At 34.4% G+C, this 25,310-nt stretch overlaps 1 protein-coding gene across 1 annotated transcript; it reads left to right on the forward strand.

Annotated features, from left to right (window-relative positions):
• The first annotated feature begins 19,859 nt into the window (after window positions 1–19,859).
• On the forward strand, window positions 19,860–20,678 carry LOC139483388 (uncharacterized). The gene has a single exon (XM_071267407.1). It carries the CDS (start codon window positions 19,860–19,862, stop codon window positions 20,676–20,678), a length of 819 nt encoding a protein of 272 aa, XP_071123508.1.
• The last annotated feature ends 4,632 nt before the right edge of the window (window positions 20,679–25,310 follow it).

Raw genomic sequence — 25,310 nt, forward strand, 5'->3', positions numbered from 1 at the left:
CCGTATTTTGCATTGGACTGGTCTCCCTTAGAAGGTCTGGAGGATGTCCCCATGGACGAAGACCTGCAGGACACATTACTACAACTTGATGCCTTAGGTATCCCCCTTCAGCCCCCAGGGTCAAACATAGAACATGAAATTACCACAGTGGCTGAAATACACCCTCCACCTCGAGCTCCAAATTCTCCAAATGAACCACATCAATCTATTGAGACCTCTGAAAATCTACCTATAAGTATTAACAATGATAACTCCAATGATCAGGTACCTCCTTACCAAGATGAAGCTGCTGGGGTATCAAAACAGTTTGATCCAAACTCCATTCAAATGGATGATGAAGATATCCAAGTGTTCATTCTGTCCAATGAGAACAAAAATACCTGCAAAAAAACTATGTACGATAGAAAGCTTGTTCAGAAATTTTTCAAAATGAAAAAAGGAGGTCAGGGAAATTCAAAATATCCCTGAGAATGAACTCGACAGTTTAATAGCTAATTTTCTGATCACTGTACGCAAACAGGATGGCACAGAATACGAGCCTTCTTCCTTAAAGGGAATGATGTCTTCAGTTGACAGAAAACTAAGGCGCCCCAAATATGGGCATTCCATTAGTGGGGACAACAATGATTTCCAATTAACAAAGGATACTTTGAAAACTAAAATGAAAGTTTTGAAAAAACAAGGCAAAGGAAACAAGCCAAACCGTGCACAACCTTTGACAGACATGGAAATAAACTCCTTGTATGAAAATAACTTATTAGGTATTTCTACACCAGAGGCAATGATAAATACCCTGTGGCTCAATAACTCTGTCCACTTTGGTTTAAGAGGTGTAACAGAACACTATGAACTTAGGTAGGTACATGTACATGTATTTGACACTAACAGGTTATAATTGACATTGTATAATCCACGGCCAATAACACATGTACAAATTATCATGTGTCACGCATAATTATCACGCTAATTAAAATAAAAACATAAAATGTATTTATTAATTATCATACATGTAGCTATAGATAGATATAGAATAACCATACATTGTCTCGAAATATCAATGTTATTTGTACGAGGCTTAGAAACATGTAGAAAGCGAGGCTGTGCCGAGCATTTCTACCTGTTTCGAGCCGAGTACAAATAACATTGATATTTCGAGACAATGTATGGTTATTCTTTATATACTGCAACTCTTATAAGTGTTCTAAATGAAGTATTTAGGGTAAAAACAATCATTTTTTAATTTGGAGAGGACGACGTAAATTTTCCGCGAACCTGTATGTTTTATTGACGTCATAAATAAAACTCTACGGAAACGCATTGTCAACGTCATAAACAAGGTGATATACGGTCAGTGACTGTATATCACATATGAATATACAGTCAATGCAAATTTGACTGCTCAAATAGGACAGCTGCAGTATATATTTGAATTATACATGAATCATGTCGTCCCGTAAAATCGACATTACTAGTACATTTTTTAACAAGAACATGTAAACTCTGCGTAGTGAATATACATATCCTGCGAAATTTTGTATAATTCCTTCCTTTTTGTCATGTTTTACACAAATACATTTACATGTCTCCGAATCATGTCGTCACATAAATTCTCCATTACTATAGCTAGTAATTTTTTAAACAAGAACATGTAAACTCTACATAGTGAATATATATATCCTGCAAAACTTTCACATATATGTTTCTGCTTAATCAGTATAATTCATTTATTTTTACGGTTTTACACAAATACATGTATCCGAATAATGTTGTCCCATAAAATCTACATTACTAATGTGATTACTAGTACTTTTTGGAACAGTACATGTAAACTCTACGAAGTGATCGCTTTCTACCTGTTTCTAAGCCTTGTACAAATACATGTAACATTGATATTTCGAGACAATGTATGGTTATTCTATATTTATATATCCTGGGAAACTTTCACATCTGTTGAACCAAATCAACTTCACATTTTATTTACGGTACATCGTTTTCATAGATACAAAATGTAGTTCCATTTTAAATCGTGCAATTCCAGTCCTAAATGGTAAACCATGTTGATAAAAACTTAATCCAATCAAAACGTATGATCCATTGTTCATGTTGTTCAAGTTTATGCTGTCTGAAAGCTACTTCCCTAATTCTCAAGCTCTACTCTAGAAAACAAAATATGCATGTGAAATTTCAAAAGTGACAGTCAGATTCAATCAAAAAGCAATTTAATATTGTGAAACTACTGATCAATTTATTATAATTATTAAATAAGGATTCATGCGGTAATTAAATTTCATACGTTTGCACATATAATGCATATACATGGTAGAAATATATTTAAATTGCAGAGTATAATAGTATTTATGAATTTATAAGTTCAAATGTACATTGTGTATATCTTCCTCTTTCAGATGGTGCTACATAACCTTAAATACCGCTTCTGATGGTATGAGGTACCTTCAACTGAATGAACGTCAAACAAAAACACGCACTGGGGAAAATGTCAACGACATTAGGGACGTAAGCCCAAAGATTTATGAGTGTGTAGGAGAGAGGGACCCTGTGGCACTATATGAGAAATTCGCTTCTAAGAGGCCATCTGGGATGTCACATGAAATGGACCCCTTCTACATAACTAAACGCACTATACCACTGACAGGAGCTGAAAATAAACTGTGGTTCATTAGACAGCGATTAGGGTCCAAATCTCTTGCAAGTGTCATGAAAGTTATGAAAGAAAAGGACAATTTGGACGACAATAAGCGCCTGACAAACCACAGTGCGCGAAAATACTTGGTCCAAAAACTGAAGGACAATAATGTACAAGATACCGACATAATGCAGATATCGGGCCATAAAAATGTGCAATCTATCAGAAATTACAGCGCGTTAAATGAGGACAAGCACAAGCAGATATCTAATGTCCTCAGCAACACAACTGGTGAACCCCTCAGCCCCTTTGCCTTGTTCCAGTTGCATCAAACTTACCTCTAACTTCTGAAACAACTGTCAGTGACGATTTCTCCGTTGGTTCCGACAATTCCACCATTTGTTCTCCGACAAACACTTCTAACAGGATCGAATCCATGTTTTACGGTGCCAAATTACAAATTCAAACCATGAATGTATACATGTGTGACCGCCATTAACTGTGACCGCTCAAATGAAATGTTTACATCGCGAAGCGTGGAACGATTCAAGCTTATTTCTTATACAATTGTTGGAAATACATATTTCTGTGGTTAATATTGTTTGTTTAAAACTTATAAATCATTGTGTTTCATGCTTATTGTTGATATTTTATTCCATACTGAAACGAATTCTTTTACCATTGTTCACAACCGGATTGGGTTTTGATATTACTACGCAATGAGGTCTTTTGAGGATATTTTTTCCCAATAAATAACAAAATCACATTAAACAACAATTCAGAATTTGTTTTGGTTTTCTAGATTGCAGTATAAAGACAATAATAGTGTATTGACTTGACATATCAACGATATAAGGATTCGGCACGAAACGGGGAAATTGCTCGGCACAGCCTCGCATTTCCCCGTTTCTAAGCCTCTTCCTTATATCGTTGATATGTCAAGTCAATACACTATTATTGTCTATGTATGCTTATTACCTTCACATAATACATACTAAGTAGTTAAGAGTATTAACAACCAATTAAAGAAACTATAAATACCATTTAAAGAACGAAACATCAACAATGCATAACACAAATAGCGAATTCTTTTATCAAATTAAAATAGGGTTTGTCCATAAAAACTAAAATCATGAAAAGCTAAACAAACGACGGAACAAATGAAAAGCAATTAATTTATGTCCCACTTGGAAAAGGCATTATTCACTGAAAATTGAGGGTCACAGTGGCGCATAAGGTAGACAGGAAATGGCAATATGAATGACAGAGTAATACAATTACTGTTGAATTTAGCTGTACCATCCATATTCTGACCTACAATGTTTACTCAATACTGACATTTTGACGATGCTTCTATTTTTAAGAAGATAATTGTACCCATTACATACAAATATATGACGCTTATTTAGTTGACACACCCGGTCGATTTTAGTTTGGTGTTCGCAATTCAATCGGGTATCTTAATTTGAATTGTCGTTGAGTTTTGAACTTCGGCACTGATTGTTAAAAAAACTCCCGTGTTCACTTTTTATTGAATAGTTACTATACATGCCGTAATCCTATTAACGGTCTTGTAAAAAGCACGGATTGAGATTAGCTGTCTTTTTTTTTATTCTACCTTGTATTATATATTCACAAAAAAATTAAAACAAAATGATGCAAATAGAAAAAGTTCATTCCATGTAAATTCATTTCTCATTTTCCTATTTCAATTTAAATTCCTAGCAATATTTTTTGTCTTTTCTTATTTATTGATCAGATATAAGCTGTACTATTTATAACTGACTATCAAATTGAATAAGTATGTTGATATGCATGTAGTACTAATGCAGTGGCTTATTTTCCAATATATGGGACAAAGAAGATAATCTTCTGATATCAACTATGCGACTATGTAATATAAGTAAACATTAAATTACAACTTTGATCGTCATCCTAAATTAACCCTCTTTACATTAAAATAACTTCAATTATTCACCTCTTTTATAGAATTACAGTATGGGTAGATTCCATTTACTTGTTTTGTGAATAAGGAACACAACAGATTACATGTAACAACAACGTCTTGCAGGTCTAGGACTAACATGTTTTATTGTATTGAGGTTGAATCGTAAGCAACAGTGGGAGTAACACATATACTCAACATAAATTGAAATTTTTTGTTGAAAATTAAACCAATTATAAATTTATACACAACGCTGGAGGTGTGCCTTACTGGAGGTGTGCCTATGTTGTCAGAAATTATAAAATACAGTAATGCATTTTTGTAAACATTGTATAGGAACATTGTTTAGCAAAGCAAATCGTGCAAATTGCAGAGTAACAAAGCAATTAAACACGTATTAATAATAGATTTTTCAATATTGAATTTGTGAAATGTATACATAATAAAACGAACATGAATTAGTGACTGTTGGTCGGAACTGAAATACACATAGTTAATTTTGTGGCATTTGATGTCTAAAAAGACTTATGCTGGACGAGAAAAGTCTGTAATTCTTTAATTCATTTAAGCAAATAGCTGTTGCTGTATCTCAGCCTCATTATAGTGCAGCCAATCAGATTCTATACGTGATAAGTAATTTATTCAAATTGGCGTGTATTTCGAATGAAACTAATAGCTCTGCACCGTGATGCGAAGCAAATATAGTTCGCATGGCCAGATCCATCAAACGATCAGAATTAATTCAATAGTTACTGCTCGTTAGAAATATGACTGCACATGCTCTTGATAAGTTTCTCTCAATACTGATGACTTTAATTAAAAGTCGGAAAAAATATCTCTTTTTTTTCAAATCTAGTGTTGAACGAAAGATTGACGAAATTTACTCTTACCTGTTTTGCAATTCCATCATGGGTTAAACTAAATACAATTTATTTAGAAAAATATGACCAGATAGTTTCACATGATGAAACTTTTTATTTCCTGTCATGCATGTATAAATTAACGGTTTGTTACACATCAATATCGTTATATACCAAAAGAGAGATAGAATGTGAATGGCGGTTGGGCGAAATAACCGAGCAAAATGTCTCAAAGTTTTGTCAAGCGGATTATATATTGCGATATCTATCAGCAAAAAAATCCGATAACATGTTTCCTGTGATGTTTTATCTAGTATCTCATCCGTTAAAGATAGTAACGCTCAATTGCATTAAGATTGATAGCGTGTGTTCCCATTGTGACGTCACAGATAATTGTTCTTGAAATATTGTGAAGTACGAAGCTGAAATGGTTTGTTCAAATTTCAAATGATGAACAAGTATAACCCCGTATTATTATAGAGCCTCCACAATTAGGGCATGTCAGTTGAGTGTTCCTCATTGATATGTGCCGTAATTGCTCTGTCTTCGAACTCCCATTTGTACATCTGTAAAGTGCAGCAGAAATCGGCTCTCGTCATACATATCTAACGAATTGATCCTGCGTCAGGGCCTTCAGTTTCAATGACATCGAGGTAAAAACCTCGAGTTTTGTTGATGTTTCTAATTAATCGCATTGACCATGTTGACATCAAACTTGCTGATTTCATTCGGTTCCTGGCTGTTCTGGTTGATATATTTTTTTTGTTATTGTCTCTTAGAACATGACTAATTTCAAAAGCCATTCGTTATACTAGAACATGGTGTGCCCTGTCTTTACGTTAGCAGGTCTACCTCATCTTGGCACCCTTTTACGGAGTTCACTGACTACAGTATAAAGATAGCTAATCTGATAGGTACGAACGTCATCCCTGTTGGCCAATAACTTGTCAATTTTGATTGAGCTATATTCGTCTATGTACTAATTTCTCAGAGAAAGAATATATTTTTCAAAATTTCAGACTTGCAAATATCTAAAGCGGGGACATACTGTATTTTGGATATTGCAAGAGCTGACAGGTACATTTGCATGAAACATCAATATCTTATTTTATTATTTATTACCGATCACACCTGTGTGATCACATCGTTTTTATGGAACAACGGTCTTGTTAAAACTCAATATTTACATTTAAATTGAATTATTGGTAATATGCTATAAATCAATATATAAGTGATGCTTATTTGTTTTCCGTATGTTCACATTATATTTAAAGTACATTTGTAGTTGCCTTAGGTACTGGAACATTTCCAAAAGTCAGATACATAAGTTGTAAACTTTATAAAATGTACATATACCATTCACCTTTTTTCTATAAGAAACAAGATCGGAAGTGCCAACATGACAAGCAAGGTATACATAATTGAACCATTATACGAATCGAAACTCAGTTTGATTAAAGTATGAAATCACGAGTAGGCGGTCGTGTTATGTTTTACATGTACGACGTATTTTGTTCCTAAATATCTTTGATTGCTAACACATGTCACAAGTACACTTGTTTTTGTTGACCTATTTTTTTAGAACAATTTGTATGTTTGTCTGAAATTTTATGTCAGTTGTGTAGTTTGTCTCTGATGCATGTTTACAAAGTTTGGAGTACAATCTTTGCTACACCAAATACGCTCTTTGTACCAGCAAACACAAAACAATTGATCATCTGAAATAAAATCACCCAGTATCACAAGATATCAAAGATTATGTTGACTGTTATTTTGACTTCGTTTGAATCATTTTTTTGAAAAGGGAAAACAAGTAAAAAAAATTGATACCTAACTCAAAGGAAAATCAATTCGAAGAGTCCCTTAGAAAATGGCAAAAGCAAAACCTCAAACACATAAAAAAAAATGATAGAAAACCAACTGTAACATTCCTGACTAGCTGAGTGACCGGATAGGCATTTCTTTTTGTAAAAAAAGGTTGGATTAAACCAGGTTGTATAGCTAGCTTTAGCTCTCACTTGTTTGAAAGTCGCACAAAAATTACAAGAATGTTCGGGTATTGGTTCATTGGAGAGTATGCTACATAAAAGTGTGTTCACATTTTGCTGGCAGCTGTTTATTCGAAAGAATTTATAATGTTTGTCAAAAGAATGTGGATTGCTATTTTTATCAAGCAAATCAAACTTGATAAATCTTTATTTGCTGCATTTAATACCACCACGATATGTCCTATGCATTACCGCTTCGTTGCAATCACCTGGTGCCCATGGAGATAACCTATAATCCTTGAAACCAAGACGTCCATAGGAACAATCTCCGACATGTGAAGTTCCACTAGAACAATACACTTGTTGTATGTTATTTGCCGTTGCTGGAATTTCTCGACAATCGAAAGGTATTAAAAGTGTATTGCGGTTCCATTGCTAAAAAAAAGAAAATTGCTCATTTATACAAAGGATAATTGTATTGAACATATTGGAGGCAAATTTGGACAAGTAGACTAGATTAGTTGCAGTCTGAGTTAAGCATTACTCGTTCGCTTTGTTAACCTCAGAAGATATTCGCATGATATGACAAAGAAAGACGCGCTCCAATATTCTAAATAATAGAATTAGATTTTTGATGCATGATCTTGGTTTCCGTTTGTCATTTTTTTAGTTGATATTATTGTCAATAAGACATCGTAAAGAAGTTAACAACTACAGGTCGTCATACAACCCTTGACACGATACAAACCATTTGCTATTGCAGACTATTAAAGAATGAGATGAAAATCAAAAACATTGATTTCACGATTCAGTTAGAAAGCAAGCTAACTGATACTACCTCTACCTACACCATGTACACACTCAATGCATTTGCTGTAAGGATAGTATCTACCTTTTATGTAACATACGACATACAGCTGTTGCCGTTACATCATCCCATAGAGAGTTACCATGGAAACCAGACCATCGAGAAGAGCAGATTTCCCATGTTTCTCCCTGGCTATGAACAATAACCTTTCCATAACCTTCTACAGAAACTGTCATCTGGAGCTCTACATATATATTATATTAATTTCTAGTGCTGGAAAAAGAGGCGGATAATACCAAACGGATATTAAAAGTAAAAAAAAGAACAACTGACAGTTCGAGAGTCACTGATCAGTCTTATGTAGACGAAACACGAGTCTGGCGTAAATATAACATTTTTATCCTGGTATCTATGACGAGTTTATTTTCAAAACAAAACAAAAAATAGCCCCTACAAAAAGTCTACAAATCCAAGTACTGATAACTAAGACTTTGATGAACAAATCGAGAAACTGGACGGAAGATCTAAGGTGTTCCGGGAAAAAACAAAGATCATGTACCACATGAATTGCCCATCTGTAACTTGTATACGCACAAAACAGGTCAGTAGTTTATTATCGCTATATTATATTTGAGAGAGAAAAAGACGACAAGATAACGGTTGCGACTATTGGAACATATCCGTCGTTATCGATAGGGTGAATGCAATTCACGGTTTCACTTAGGTAGGTGCTTTGTTAACCCTGCTAAAGAGGAATGTCGAATTGGCTATGCGGCATGGAGACATAAACATGTACTGCCATATCCAGTCCAAATGGTGATAAACAAACAAATGTTCGTGTAAGGGCAATGCCATTCCACCACCCCGAATTTAAAGGAAACATATTGCAAAACTACTTGTAGGGGTTTTTGCACTTTATAATTCCGATCCTATCCAGTATACGATATTTTGTAAACGAAAACCAGCAAAAAATGGTAATTTATATGCGTTTAACATAAATCATAAAAACAAAACAAAACAAAACATAAATACAAACATACCGGGATCACTTTCTCTTCATAGCACTTAATAAACACTGACACACTTCCTTTGAAAGGCGATAACGGTTGTGTTTTTAATTGAATTGCATTGCCCAACATTCTGTTCTTTTCTGTTGCATTTCAGAATTAACCAAAACAGACTATTTTTATAAAGTGATTGTTTACTGTTTTTTTCTCCTCCATGTCAGTAATATAAAATAAGTGTTTGCAAATGTCTTCACTTCATTTCAACTTCGTACTTTATTTGGCTTTTTTAACAGTTTTTGATTCGAGCGTCACTGATGAGTCTTTTGTTGACAAAACGCGCGCCTTGCGTAAACAAGGTAAATATGAAATTTCAATCCTGGTATCTATAATGAGTTTATTTATTTACAGGATACATCAATTGACATTTGTGGTAATATATAACAAATATTCAGCATAGTTCTTTATCATATCTTCCTTTGTTCATGTTGTGTTCGGTGAAGTTCATTTTACTCAATAGTAGAGGCATGCAATGTATAAACACCATATTTCGGTTTAATTGTGTTTAACTGTGGCTAGCCGATAAAATTTACGTTTCTTTCTAAAACATATTTGTTATAGTTGATGTCCCCACCCCCTTTGTGCTTTTGCTAAGAAACCCAAAAGCCGAAACATGTAGAATATAAATAATCCAACAAGTTATTACATTCATCCGGCGCAGTAGTTAACATGTATAAGAACATTTATTTAGCTAAGTTTGTTGGGTACACTAATTCGTAAATCCTTATGAATTGTTTGCAATCTTCTTATTCACAAACCGTGTATATTATCTTAATACCTAAATCCAAGCTGCCTGCATACAACAGCTACATTTTATGTCGAAAAGTGATCAGAGTGTTCTGTTGTCCTTGTGTTCTCATATTTTACAATAAGCTGTCCCTCATTGGTCAAGTTTCCTCCAAACAACTGTACTTCATAATCTTTAATCAAATACATATAATGTCAACATGCTCTATATACCTCGTGTTTTTTTAAACAAAGAAAACATTATTGTGTCAATATTTGTCTGTTTTGTATTATAAGGGTTAAAATAATGTGTTTTCAAAACTGTAGAAAATTTTTAAATGGTTGCAAATGTGTTATAAATTCATTATGACATGTTTGAGTTGCACGCATTATCAATAAATCGTCGAAATTTGTTCGAATCATAAATAAACAAAAAAGGGTATTCAATTTTGACATATTGAATTTAATAAATACCGCATACCAAATATAGTGCATCAAACTACCGTTTACGACTATACGTAGTTTAGTAGTCATTTAAATACAATATATGTAGCATAGCCTTCTACGATCTAAATTATAATTGATTAATTGTTGGTTGCTTAATGCTAGTGGCAAATATTCCATACATGTTCAGGACGATTTGAATTATAAATCCTTATACAAAATGAGACCGACTTTCGTTTCAGACGAGGTAAATTAGAATTTGTATGATTTGATATCAGACAACTATCTAACACCAGACCAAATTACATTAGTGGTAAGCAAATATATGTTACCACTCGGCCTTCAACATGTTAAAAAATAAGCAAATTTTAAAGAGATTAGTTCAATCATCGAAGATAAAAATAAGAGACTTTGATTACCTGGAAAAGGTTTTGACCTACGCTTTAGTCTTAAATCTCTCTTGTGGGAGTCGCAAATTATTCTGTTATCTTTGTGACTCCATTTTCGTGCTGAACACTGATTGAGGTCTACTGAATTACATGGGCATTCTATGTTTTTAAGAATGGTTGGCGCGATATCTTTCCTATTATAATTATGTCCGTCTCGTCCATTATCCACATCAGTAATGATATGTCCACCGTTACTGGTTTAAAAAAGAAAGCAATTAGGAAAAAAAAAATACAAAAAATACAAAAAAAATACAAAAAAAAAAATACAATAATTGAAAATACTGCTGTTATCACATTCCATTTTTTTTTCAAACTTACATTTTCCATTTTAGCATGTGTGAAACTAAGAGATATCAACCCTCCCCTTATACCTCTGACCAATTTAGAATAAAGAAACACATATCAATACCCACAGTTAAACTTGATTTAAAAGAAGTCTGAGTCCGATGTCAGAATAGGTAACAAAAGAAATTATAAGCAAAATGACAATGCTACATATTGATAAATGACTTTTAACAGTTACTGACATGCCAGCTTAAGACCGCAATCTGCCTTTTAATAATCAATAACACCACTAAACGGCTGTTATATTAAGTATAATTTAAAAAACAATTACATGTGGAAGAAGTCCCCAATAACAGTAGAAATTTTTTTTAAAAAATAAAAAAAAAAAAAAAAAAAATCAGGAAAATTCGTTCATCTGCGCAGAAATCTACAATGTATTTCCTTTTTCCGGTCTCGTTGTATGAAACTTTGAGTAAAATATATATCTATCAGTCTAGTATAAAATAAGAAGGAACGCAATACCAATTTCATTTTTAATTATTCCTTGATATGAAAAAACGTTACCTGATGATAGCGTTTCTTTGTTTACATTGCATATGACGTCATAACTTAGGTATCGTCACAACTAAAACCCCTAACAATAGAACTCAAATCGGAAACGTTACGATATTTTCGTTTCTTTTTTTTTAACAAATATTTAAGTTACAAAAAAATAATTCATACAGACTTCGTCCCCATTTATAGGTAATGCCTGTCTCATATTATTGTACTTAATTGAAACCTAACATGTGACAGAACACCGTTGCCTCAGAGGTACCTATGTAGGCCCCACAAACATAACCCCAGTATCCGTCTTTAAAGTGCTCAAGTATATCTCTTCTCTATCCTGCGTGTAGTCTAAACCTTACCTCTGGGACTAAAGTTAATTAAAAACATTGATCAAACTATATATTGAATTGATATTCATGACTCTTGTATCGATAGAAAATGGTTAAAAACACATGTAATAATTGGCACATTTCAGGGTTAATTACTTTCATCAATACCAACTGATAGTTTTGCAGTCCTGTTTAAGATCGGTTGATTGATTGTAATAGACCAATTTATGTTTTTACTTATATAATATCAAAAAATTTCGAAACCTTCTGGGGAATTATCTATTTCTAATATTGACATTTCTTTGCTGTGCCTTTATGATATATCGATGCATTTTAACTTGAGATCCGAATAGAAACTACCAAATATATATATTCAATACTTGATTACTTTATCTTTCACTAGATATTGGCACTATTAAATGACGTCAAACTAAAATCCGTGACAAACGTCTGTATCGAATGAAGAGCGTTGGGAGTTGATGATATGAGCATTCATTTTAAGTACTAGCTACATATGTAAAATAAATAATTCAATAAGTGTATACAGTTTTCTCGTGAAATCAAACTGGTTGATGCAGTACATGTATAACACTCTTAATATTAACAAAATTTACTTCTATTTTTTTAACAAATTTTTCTATAATTATACATTGCATTTTCAAGGACAACCCATTTACAGAAAAAAACCTTGATTTAAGAAAATAAAAATATTAGTATCGTCGGAAATCACTTCCACTAATACAGTGTCCAGAGGTATTGATTTTACAAGTTTAATTAACATGTTTATTAACGTTCTTTTATAATTGTGACTTGTATGGATAGTTGTTTCATTGGCACTTATACCACATCTTCCTATTTCTATTGAACTAGTATCAATTTCATTCTTAAGGAATAAAATGTTATACTACCGAATAGTTAGTTCCTATGTATGTTACGTTGTCGTTTGATTTTTGTTGCACTTCAGTTTTCTGTTGTTTCGTTGTTTCCCTCTTATAACAGGTGAACACTCCCTCGGTTTTAGTTTGGATCCTTGATTTGTTTACTCGCAATCGATTTATGACTTTTGAACAGCGGTATACCAATGTTGTCTTTATTTATATATATTTTCCATTTTATTTATATATTTTTTAGAGTAAATAAAGTTATCTTTTTTGGTTGTGTTTACCTAAATTCAAAATCATCTTCGGTACTAAAAATTCAAAAAAAAAAAAAAAACAATATGAACCATAACAATTAATCTAAACACCTTCTACCGGTTCTGTCCGGTATTTGACAACTGCTGGTCCTATACCATGGAATTCTGCTTTCCTCACTTGTCCAATCAAACTCACAATCCTGTAAATCATTGGCAAGTAAAGGACATTCGATGTAATCTATCCATAGTGGTCACTGCCCTTGAATGAACTTACCATATACTGCAACATCAGTACCTTTCTCCCCAAAGCTGTCACCCCAAACACTGTACAAAAAGTATCCCGTACAGTCAAGCTCTCAAAGTCAAGCGGATTTGCTCTTCTGAGGAGGCTGTCACGAAACGGTTACAGGAACTTCGCAGATTTTTGACAAAACGAGGTTATAAGAAATTGGACATAAATAAGGGGTTTGTGTGCGCTAAAAATAACAGCCGCAATAATTTCACCTTCAAATAAACGGGACAGCGATGGGGACGAAAATGGCACCGTCTTACGCCAATATTTGCATGGGCAAATTAGAAAAACAAATTATTGCGGCATCTTTATCCAAACCTTTGTCTTGGTTCCGTTTCATTGATGATGTTGACATAAAATGGATTGAATCTCAACAAAAACTGGATGATTTCATCAGACATGCAAACAACGCCCACCATTCAATTAAATTTACGTATGAAATTTCCGACTCTAAGATATCATTCTTAGACACTACCACATCTATAAAGGACGGTGTCATATCAACAGACCTCTACTGTAAACCCACAGATAAACATCAGTACCTTTCTCCCCAAAGCTGTCACCCCAAACACTGTACAAAAAGTATCCCGTACAGTCAAGCTCTCAGAGTCAAGCGGATTTGCTCTTCTCAGGAGACTGTCACGAAACGGTTACAGGATTTTCGCGGACTTTTGATAAAACGAGGTTATAAGAAATTGGACATAGATAAGGGGTTTGCGCGCGCAAAAAATAACAGCTGCAATGACCTCTTACAGTACAAACGGAAGAGGCGCAGCAAAATAGTCTCGTTTGTTCTTACATACAATCCAGCCTTTACTAACCTTTCACGATTGATCCGTGCCAATTGACAACTATTGCCAAACACCCTAAATTATCCAAGATCTTTCCCAATCCTCCTGTCTTAGCTTTCCGGAGACCAGCAAGTCTGAAAGACTTATTTGTTAGAGCGGACGTCTCCTCAAATAAAAGCTGTTCAATTGCAGGATGGTGCAAGTCATGTGGTAACAGACGTTGTCTGACTTGTCAACAAATACTGAATACTCAAAGATTTACTTGCCACTCGACTGGGTCTGTGTACACTATATATTGCAATTTAACTTGCAAAACCCAGAATGTTGTATACCTCCTTCAGTGTCGATGTGGCATGCAGTATGTTGGCGAGACAGAGCTGCCATTCAACAAACGCATGAATGGTCATCGAAGTGACTACACTTGCAAGCCCGACCTACCCGTAAGTCGTCATTTGAGATCACCTGGGCACACACAAGCTGATCTCAAAAACCTTATCATCATAATCATAGACCACAACGAGGGTTGGTCGAAGGTCGCCAGAGTCGCTCGGAAAAGATTTTGGATAAGAAAGTTACGAACAGTTTCCCCAGAGGGCATAAATGAAAAAACATAGAATGTGTCCCTCATTTTCCTGTCATCACCTGTTTCCAATAACTCCAGCTTTAGTACTGGCTTTACAGTTCGAAATTATTTTTAAAAATAACAGTTTAAATTGCAGGGCTCCATTCATTAGGGATGGATGTTGAAGTACGTAGCCACGTTCAATTATTTTACCTCATTAGATAAAACATTATTTTTCTTATCATTATTAGACTGCTATTCATTTGGGAGGCTTACATATTTAGTTTCTGTTGCAATTGCCCTACTGTTGTCAAATTTGAAATATTGGATCGGTTAGGACATTTTTGATTTTTTCGTTTGAGGACTGCCCTCAATGCAGTTATAACATCTAAACTGTCACAACCTTTAGAAATTTATAGTTGTGCCAGTTCACATCGATAATAACTATTTTCATTTGGCATATCTTTGTAATCTTTGCGCCGTGTTTGGAAATTTTAAAATTGTATCAGCGTCTGGTGTTCGCTTAAATTGTATAAATTCAAGATTTTGAAAAAAGTTTCTCAGTTTGAATATATTGACATGATTCATTTAACATCGTGCTATAATAGAAGAAGGATATCTGTTATCCGAAATATCTAATATTTGTTCATTTTATAGTTATTTAATGGTGATGTTGTACCCTTTTTGACTTGTTATATATTATATTTTGTAGTGTACATAATCATATTACATGATCCGTCGCCCTGTAAGATTGATCGTTGACTATTTATTCAGTCATTTTATATTTTTACCTTTTTGGTAGTCTGCATTGAGTGTGTTCACCCGATCCGATTTTCTTACTGCATATTCCATCATGCATTTTCAATTTTATTTTAAGAAATTAAGATCTACTATCAAAACAGAACATCACATTTCAAATTTAGAAACCTACATTGATTAAGGAATTATTCCGAAAGGATTAGTTTTAAAAGCCTCTCCACTTACAACAGGAGAAAGTCAAACAGATTTTTCCACAGATGGAATAACATTTTATACAACAGTTCTTTTAGTCTGATGGATCTTTTACGCCAATAATCAATTCATCAAGTAAATTATTTATATAAACTACGTGATAATTTGCACTGCCATTCTCGTAAACAATTGTCTGATCCTGAACTTGACGAAATTTAAGTACGTCTTGGTGATATCAACCATATCGAATCACATAAGCTCCACGTCAAACAGATTAACAAATTTAAACGTGATGGTGTGCAAATTAACCACCCTTTAATCAGACCCTCTAAAAAATCAAATAAAAAGCCTCGAAATCGTAGATTTAACAGACAAATTCGAGTTCCGACCAATCCCAACAACACGGTTGTCAATTTATCCTCAGTCTCTTTATCTGAGGACGAAACTAAAGTCTTGTCTAAGGGTTTGAATTTTTGCCCTACTCCCAATAACATAGATAATATGAAACTGGGATATGACCTTGATAACTTTGCAAGAACCCTCAGAATCAAAGAATATTTTGGTAACAAGGATAAAGAGGTGGATAATGAGGAAGACTCAGACACGTCCGACTCGAGGAAGAAATCATAATTCCGCATTTTAAAAAGAAGAGTTCATGGATTCCAAAACCTAGTTTATCTGCTACACTGGAAGATGCTATCGACAAAATCAAATCGGATGTTGTTCATCTAGCTAGCAACAAGTACTCGTCATTTCATAACACCTCTCCTGGCGAGAAAAAAGCTATACAATCGCTGAGAAACCGAGATGATATTGTGATAAAACCAGCAGACAAGGGCAGTGCCGTAACGGTTGTGATAATGGACAAAGCTAACTACATCGCGGAAGTTGTGCGTCAGCTCTCTGATGAGAGATTTTATAAGAAGCTAGACTATGACCCTACTTCCGAGTTTAGCTCCAAAATTATCACTGCGTTACAAACCATGTACAATGATGGTCACATAGATGAGGATACAATTGGTTATTTAAAACCAGAGAATGCCAAGCCTGGTCGATTGTATCTTCTTCCCAAAATACACAAGGTTAACAACCCTGGTAGACCCATTGTATCCGCAAACGGCCATCCGACTGAGAAAATCTCGGAATTCGTCGATTTTCATTGAAGATCTCATGTAGAAAATCTTCCTTCCCACATTCAAGACACTACAGATTATCTTCGTAAAATGGAATCCATGAACCCTCTTCCTCCTGAAACCCTCCTTGTCACTTTAGATGTCACCTCATTGTATACCAACATACCTCATGATGACGGCATACAATCTTGATCTTGTAGGGAAATATGGGACTCGCGCAACATTTTTGAACCACCTACTGAATGTTTAGTCCAGCTGCTTACTCTGGTCCTGAAATGCAACAATTTCACCTTTAATGGTGATCATTACCTTCAAATAAACGGGACAGCTATGGGGACGAAAATGACACCGTCTTACGCCAATATTTTCATGGGTAAATTAGAAAAACAAATTATTGCAGCATCTTTATCCAAACCTTTGTCTTGGTTCCGTTTCATTGATGATGTTGACATGAAATGGATTGAATCTCAACAAAAACCGGATGATTTTATCAGACATGCAAACAACGCCCACCATTCAATTAAATTTACGTATGAAATTTCCGACTCTAAGATATCATTCTTAGACACTACCACATCTATAAAGGACGGTGTCATATCAACAGACCTCTACTGTAAACCCACAGATAAACATCAGTACCTTTCTCCCCAAAACTGTCACCCCAAAACACTGTACAAAAAGTATCCCGTACAGTCAAGCTCTCAGAGTCAAGCGGATTTGCTCTTCTGAGGAGGCTGTCACGAAACGGTTACAGGAACTTCGCGGTTTTTTGACAAAACGAGGTTATAAGAAATTGGACATATATAAGGTGTTTGCGCGCGCAAAAAATAACAGCCGCAATGACCTCTTACAGTACAAACGGAAGAGGCGCAGCAAAATAGTCCCGTTTGTTCTTACATACAATCCAGCCTTTACTAACCTTTCACGATTGATACGTGCCAATTGGCAAACTATTGCCAAACACCCTAAATTATCCAAGATCTTTCCCAATCCTCGTGTCTTAGCTTTCCGGAGACCAGCAAGTCTGAAAGACTTATTTGTTAGAGCTGACGTCTCCTCAAATAAAAGCTGTTCAATTGCAGGATGGTGCAAGTCATGTGGTAACAGACGTTGTCTGACTTGTCAACAAATACTGAATACTCAAAGATTTACTTGCCACTCGACTGGGTCTGTGTACACTATATATTGCAATGTAACTTGCAAAACCCAGAATGTTGTATACCTCCTTCAGTGTCGATGTGGCATGCAGTATGTTGGCGAGACAGAGCTGCCATTCAACAAACGCATGAATGGTCATCGAAGTGACTACACTTGCAAGCCCGACCTACCCGTAAGTCGTCATTTGAGATCACCTGGGCACACACAAGCTGATCTCGAAAACCTTATCATCACAATCATAGACCACAACGAGGGTTGGTCGAAGGTCGCCAGAGTCGCTCGGAAAAGATTTTGGATAAGAAAGTTACGAACAGTTTCCCCAGAGGGCATAAATGAAAAAACATAGAATGTGTCCCTCATTTTCCTGTCATCACCTGTTTCCAATAACTCCAGCTTTAGTACTGGCTTTACAGTTCGAAATTATTTTTAAAAATAACAGTTTAAATTGCAGGGCTCCATTCATTAGGGATGGATGTTGAAGTACGTAGCCACGTTCAATTATTTTACCTCATTAGATAAAACATTATTTTTCTTATTATTAGACTGCTATTCATTTGGGAGGCTTAAATATTTAGTTTCTGTTGCAATTGCCCTACTGTTGTCAAATTTGAAATATTGGATCGGTTAGGACATTTTTGATTTTTTCGTTTGAGGACTGCCCTCAATGCAGTTATAACATCTAAACTGTCACAACCTTTAGAAATTTATAGTTGTGCCAGTTCACATCGATAATAACTATTTTCATTTGGCATATCTTTGTAATCTTTGCGCCGTGTTTGGAAATTTTAAAATTGTATCAGCGTCTGGTGTTCGCTTAAATTGTATAAATTCAAGATTTTGAAAAAAGTTTCTCAGTTTGAATATATTGACATGATTCATTTAACATCGTGCTATAATTGAAGAAGGATATCTGTTATCCGAAATATCTAATATTTGTTCATTTTATAGTTATTTAATGGTGATGTTGTACCCTTTTTGACTTGTTATATATTATATTTTGTAGTGTACATAATCATATTACATGATCCGTCGCCCTGTAAGATTGATCGTTGACTATTTATTCAGTCATTTTATATTTTTACCTTTTTGGTAGTCTGCATTGAGTGTGTTCACCCGATCCGATTTTCTTACTGCATATTCCATCATGCATTTTCAATTTTATTTTAAGAAATTAAGATCTTCTACTATCAAAACAGAACATCACATTTCAAATTTAGAAACCTACATTGATTAAGGAATTATTCCGAAAGGATTAGTTTTAAAAGCCTCTCCACTTACAACAGGAGAAAGTCAAACAGATTTTTCCACAGATGGAATAACATTTTATACAACAGTTCTTTTAGTCTGATGGATCTTTTACGCCAATAATCAATTCATCAAGTAAATTATTTATATAAACTACGTGATAATTTGCACTGCCATTCTCGTAAACAATTGTCTGATCCTGAACTTGACGAAATTCAAGTACGTCTTGGTGATATCAACCATATCGAATCACATAAGCTCCACGTCAAACAGATTAACAAATTTAAACGTGATGGTGTGCAAATTAACCACCCTTTAATCAGACCCTCTAAAAAATCAAATAAAAAGCCTCGAAATCGTAGATTTAAAAGACAAATTCGAGTTCCGACCAATTCCAACAACACGGTTGTCAATTTATCCTCAGTCTCTTTATCTGGGGACGAAACTAAAGTCTTGTCTAAGGGTTTGAATTTTTGCCATACTCCCAATAACATAGATAATATGAAACTGGGAGATGACCTTGATAACTTTGCAAGAACCCTCAGAATCAAAGAATATTTTGGTAACAAGGATAAAGAGGTGGATAATGAGGAAGACTCAGACACGTCCGACTCGGAGGAAGAAATCATAATTCCGCATTTTAAAAAGAAGAGTTCATGGATTCCAAAACCTAGTAAATCTGCTACACTGGAAGATGCTATCGACAAAATCAAATCGGATGTTGTTCATCTAGCTAGCAACAAGTACTCTTCATTTTTTAACACCTCTCCTGACGAGAAAAAAGCCATACAATCGCTGAGAAACCGAGATGATATTGTGATAAAATCAGCAGACAAGGGCAATGCCGTTGTGAAAATGGACAAAGCTAACTACATCGCGGAAGCAGTGCGTCAGCTCTCTGATGAGAGATTTTATAAGAAGCTAGACTATGACCCTACCTCCGAGTTTAGCTCCAAAATTATCACTGCGTTACAAACCATGTACAATGATGGTCACATAGATGAGGATACAATTGGTTATTTAAAACCAGAGAATGCCAAGCCTGGTCGATTGTATCTTCTTCCCAAAATACACAAGGTTAACAACCCTGGTAGACCCATTGTATCCGCAAACGGCCATCCGACTGAGAAAATCTCGGAATTCGTCGATTTTCATTTAAGATCTCATGTAGAAAATCTTCCTTCCCACATTCAAGACACTACAGATTATCTTCGTAAAATGGAATCCATGAACCCTCTTCCTCCTGAAACCCTCCTTGTCACTTTAGATGTCACCTCATTGTATACCAACATACCTCATGATGACGGCATACAATCTTGATCTTGTAGGGAAATATGGGACTCGCGCAACATTTAAGAACCACCTACTGAATGTTTAGTCCAGCTGCTTACTCTGGTACTGACATGCAACAATTTCACCTTTAATGGTGATCATTACCTTCAAATAAACGGGACAGCGATGGGGACGAAAATGGCACCGTCTTACGCCAATATTTTCATGAGCAAATTAGAAAAACAAATTATTGCAGCATCTTTATCCAAACCTTTGTCTTGGTTCCGTTTCATTGATGATGTTGACATAAAATGGACGGAATCTCAACAAAAACTGGATGATTTCATCAGACATGCAAACAACGCCCACCATTCAATTAAATTTACGTATGAAATTTCCGACTCAAGATATCTTTCTTAGACACAACCACATCTATAAAGGACGGTGTCATATCAACAGACCTCTACTGTAAACCCACAGATAAACATCAGTACCTTTCTCCCCAAAGCTATCACCCCAAACACTGTACAAAAAGTATCCCGTACAGTCAAGCTCTCAGAGTCAAGCGGATTTGCTCTTCTGAGGAGGCTGTCACGAAACGGTTACAGGAACTTCGCGGATTTTTGACAAAACGAGGTTATAAGAAATTGGACATAGATAAGGGGTTTGCGCGCGCTAAAAATAACAGCCGCAATGACCTCTTACAGTACAAACGGAAGAGGCGCAGCAAAATAGTCCCGTTTGTTCTTACATACAATCCAGCCTTTACTAACCTTTCAAGATTGATCCGTGCCAATTGGCAAACTATTGCCAAACACCCTAAATTTCCCAATCCTCCTGTCTTAGCTTTTCGGAGACCAGCAAGTCTGAAAGACTTATTTGTTAGAGCTGACGTCTCCTCAAATAAAAGCTGTTCAATTGCAGGATGGTGCAAGTCATGTGGTAACAGACGTTGTCTGACTTGTCAACAAATACTGAATACTCAAACATTTACTTGCCATTTGACTGGGTCTGTGTACACTATATATTGCAATTTAACTTGCAAAACCCAGAATGTTGTATACCTCCTTCAGTGTCGATGTGGCATGCAGTATGTTGGCGAGACAGAGCAGCCATTCAACAAACGCATGAATGGTCATCGAAGTGACTACACTTGCAAGCCCGACCTACCCGTAAGTCGTCATTTGAGATCACCTGGGCACACACAAGCTGATCTCAAAAACCTTACCATCACAATCATAGACCACAACGAGGGTTGGTCGAAGGTCAACAGAGTCGCTCGGAAAAGATTTTGGATAAGAAAGTTACGAACAGTTTCCCCAGAGGGCATAAATGAAAAAACATAGAATGAGTCCCTCATTGTCTTGTCATCACCTGTTTCAAATAACTCCGGCTTTAGTACTGGCTTTACAGTTCGAAATTATTTTTAAAAATAACAGTTTAAATTGCAGGGCTCCATTTATTTGGAATGGATGTATAAGTACGTAACCACGTTCAATTATTTTACCTCATTAGATAAAACATTATTTTTCTTATCATTATTAGACTGTTATTCATTTGGGAGGCTTAAATATGTAGTTTTTGCTGCAATTGCCCTACCGTTGTCAAATTTGAAATATTGGATCGGTTAGGACATTTTTGATTTTTTCGTTTAAGGACTGCCCTCAATGCAGTTATAACATCTAAACTGTCACAACCTTTGGAAATTTAGAGTTGTGCCAGTTCACATCGATAATAACTATTTTCATTTGGCATATCTTTGTAATCTTTGCACCGTGTTTGGAAATTTTAAAATTGTATCTCATTTAATAGTTACACACATGCATGTTCAAAATATACGGACTTCAGATGTGTAAACCTTACACAAAAGCTGCTATAAACAGATTTATGAGGAGGAACAACTTAAATTGACTAAACATATATTGATCACTCATTGATCCGTTTGAGTTATTGCATGACATACATTTATGGTGAAAGTGATATGATTTTGAAATGCAATTTAATTTTATATTTGTACTTTCATTTGTTTAGGAAAAATGTGAATTCCGGGGTTGCCTAAACTTGAAACATTTGAGGAGGATGAGTTTATTAAACATGAAGTGAAAACCAGGAATACCGGAGGTAAGGTACTGTTATATGAAAAGGTAGTATATCATCCTATGTTGACTATTATATAGTTATAAGTAATAATGCTGAGTTTTTTTTAATAAAGTCACCGTTTTATGATTATAAGACAATGACTTACAAAACATATACAAAACGGGCATAATTTTTCATACCATTTTGTACATGTTTTACTGAGCAAGTACTCGAGTAGTGCTTGGTGAATCCAACGAGTACTCGATTAGTAAATCTCCACCGAGTTCACATCCCTGCTTATAACTTGTAATATCGTTGCAAGCGAAAAGTTAAGAAATTAAAGAAAAAATAATATAAAACCAACAACATCAAATACATCAGAAAATAAATACCAAACACTCATTTGATATAAAAAAAAAATAACAATTTTTCAGGCCCTAGATTGTTATGTGTCAGATGTATATGTTTAACGTCTCTCATGTCGTGACCAGATTAAAGATGTTAACATATCTCTGTATACGTAGAACTAAGAAGAGAAAAGTTCAAAGGTCATGTTTTGCCCGGATAACATGTGTTTCTTGAATAAGGTATCAGACAAACTGTCATAAAGGGGGAAATGGTTAATGCTACGTAGTCGATCCTTCTTTGTTCATATATTTCAAAAGTGTTGTAATGGGTAGCGAGTCACGATTCGTTAAATAGTAAACATAAAAATATGCTGGTTAACTCAGTTAATTATATAGAGTCCTCCGAACATCGCTTAATGGCTTTTTTCACAAGAAAAACAAATCAAAGGTCATAGATATGAACAAAAAAAATGATCTAAACAAAAATCTATAAGTTATTAAGGATAAAACAATTTTTTAGTTGTATTTGAAAACAAGTGACTTTTTTGTCTTTTTTTTTTGTCTCATTTAAATCTAATTTTTCAATCCAGTATTTCCTGAATTTGTAGGTAATAAACTCTCAACTTGTATCAAACAGCTTTTAGTGTATCAAGTCTGTCATTGAAATGGAGTTTAAACTTTGCATACATATATTTTTGTTTTAGTGTGCACTATCTGAATGTATGCGATGATTTATCTCACCCTGGTCAAAAGCACAATACTATTCCATTCATCCAACCTATCATTCACTTCATTATATTAAATTCTGAATAAACAGCTCTTTCATAGACAGTTATACGATAAATATCTAAGTGAGTACATTTTAAATTATTTTACTAAATGTAAAAAGAAACATGATCAGTTATTTGAATATAATTTGTATGAAATTACACGAAATATGTTAACACCTTGCTGACATGTATTATGTTTTAGATCCGCGAGATTTTCTAATTCAATAATGTATCACCTGTTCAATGCGGAAGTTAACGAAAATAATGTGAATAGTTTTCCATTTCGATATGTTGTTTATTCATCTGCATAATATCCGATTTCCATTATCCTAATGATTCATTCTGGTGATATATAAATAATCGCATTCAGAGTAAAAACATGCTTGAAGGTCTAGATTATGTGAATGTGGAGGGTACTGGTATCGTTCATTTATTTATTTTTTAACAGTTTAGACTGCTCTCTATTCCTTGTGTTGCTTTATTATTCTTTTTCTGTGAACTCAGTATATGCTCTCATGCAGAATTTATAGAATTATATTTGTTATGCCTATAAATAAAAATTATGTTGTCAATGCTTACCCGAATATGAATAATGAATTCTAACATAAACAAACCAAAACCACTTACATTTGGAGGAATTTCACACCAATCAATTTTATCTAAAACTTCCAACAACTTTTGATAGTTGATTCCTTGGATACGAAAATCCTTACTTTTTCGAAACATTTAAAGTTTTGTAACTAGAAATTTATAAAGATGAGCCTATAATTGATAATCATGTCAACACCGAAGTGCTGACTACTGTAAAACAAATCCATGAATTATTTGCCAAAAAACATAATATGCTTTTTCTTTTATTTTTCAATGCCGTTTTTTTTTTAGGAAAGACTGGTCTAAGTATTGTCCATATGACAAAATGTGCTGTTAAAAATCAACAACCCACAAACCCCTTATCCACTTTCCTCTTTAACATGTTTAAAAGATGGATTTTTTTAAGAAGATTTGTTTTGTTAGCAGTCAAAATTTGCATCATTTCATGTTTCATTTTTTTTTTACTTTTGAGTAAAGTTGCAATCCAATGAATTTTGGAAACAAGTCATTTCTTCTAAGCATAATAAAGTACTAGAGTAACTGAAATTGTTTTAACTTAAATACTTACTCCTTATCTTTATAATGTACTCATTTGAAATAAAAAAAAATCTAAATCAAAATTGATTGTATAAGTCAAAACTATTTAGTTAAGGAACACAATATGCTTAAAATATTAAAATGTGTCAGTAGTACACTCAGTTGAAACTTAATTTGTAATTTCACATGTTTCAATGGATCAAAGGAGTATTCTTGTGATGCTTGACTAATAACACTTATTTCTTAAATTAGCTACCAAGATATATAATAGTGTATCATTAAAAATCACAACATCGAATAATTTTCAACCTTATTTGTATTACCTACTAATTTTACATGTAGCCATTAAATAAAAT

Source organism: Mytilus edulis, chromosome 7 (assembly GCF_963676685.1).
Source record: "Mytilus edulis chromosome 7, xbMytEdul2.2, whole genome shotgun sequence".
NCBI lineage: Eukaryota > Metazoa > Mollusca > Bivalvia > Mytilida > Mytilidae > Mytilus > Mytilus edulis.

Coding starts and splice junctions, on each gene's coding strand:
- LOC139483388 (XM_071267407.1), top strand. CDS start 19,860: ATGAAACTGGGAGATGACCTTGATAACTTTGCAAGAACCCTCAGAATC.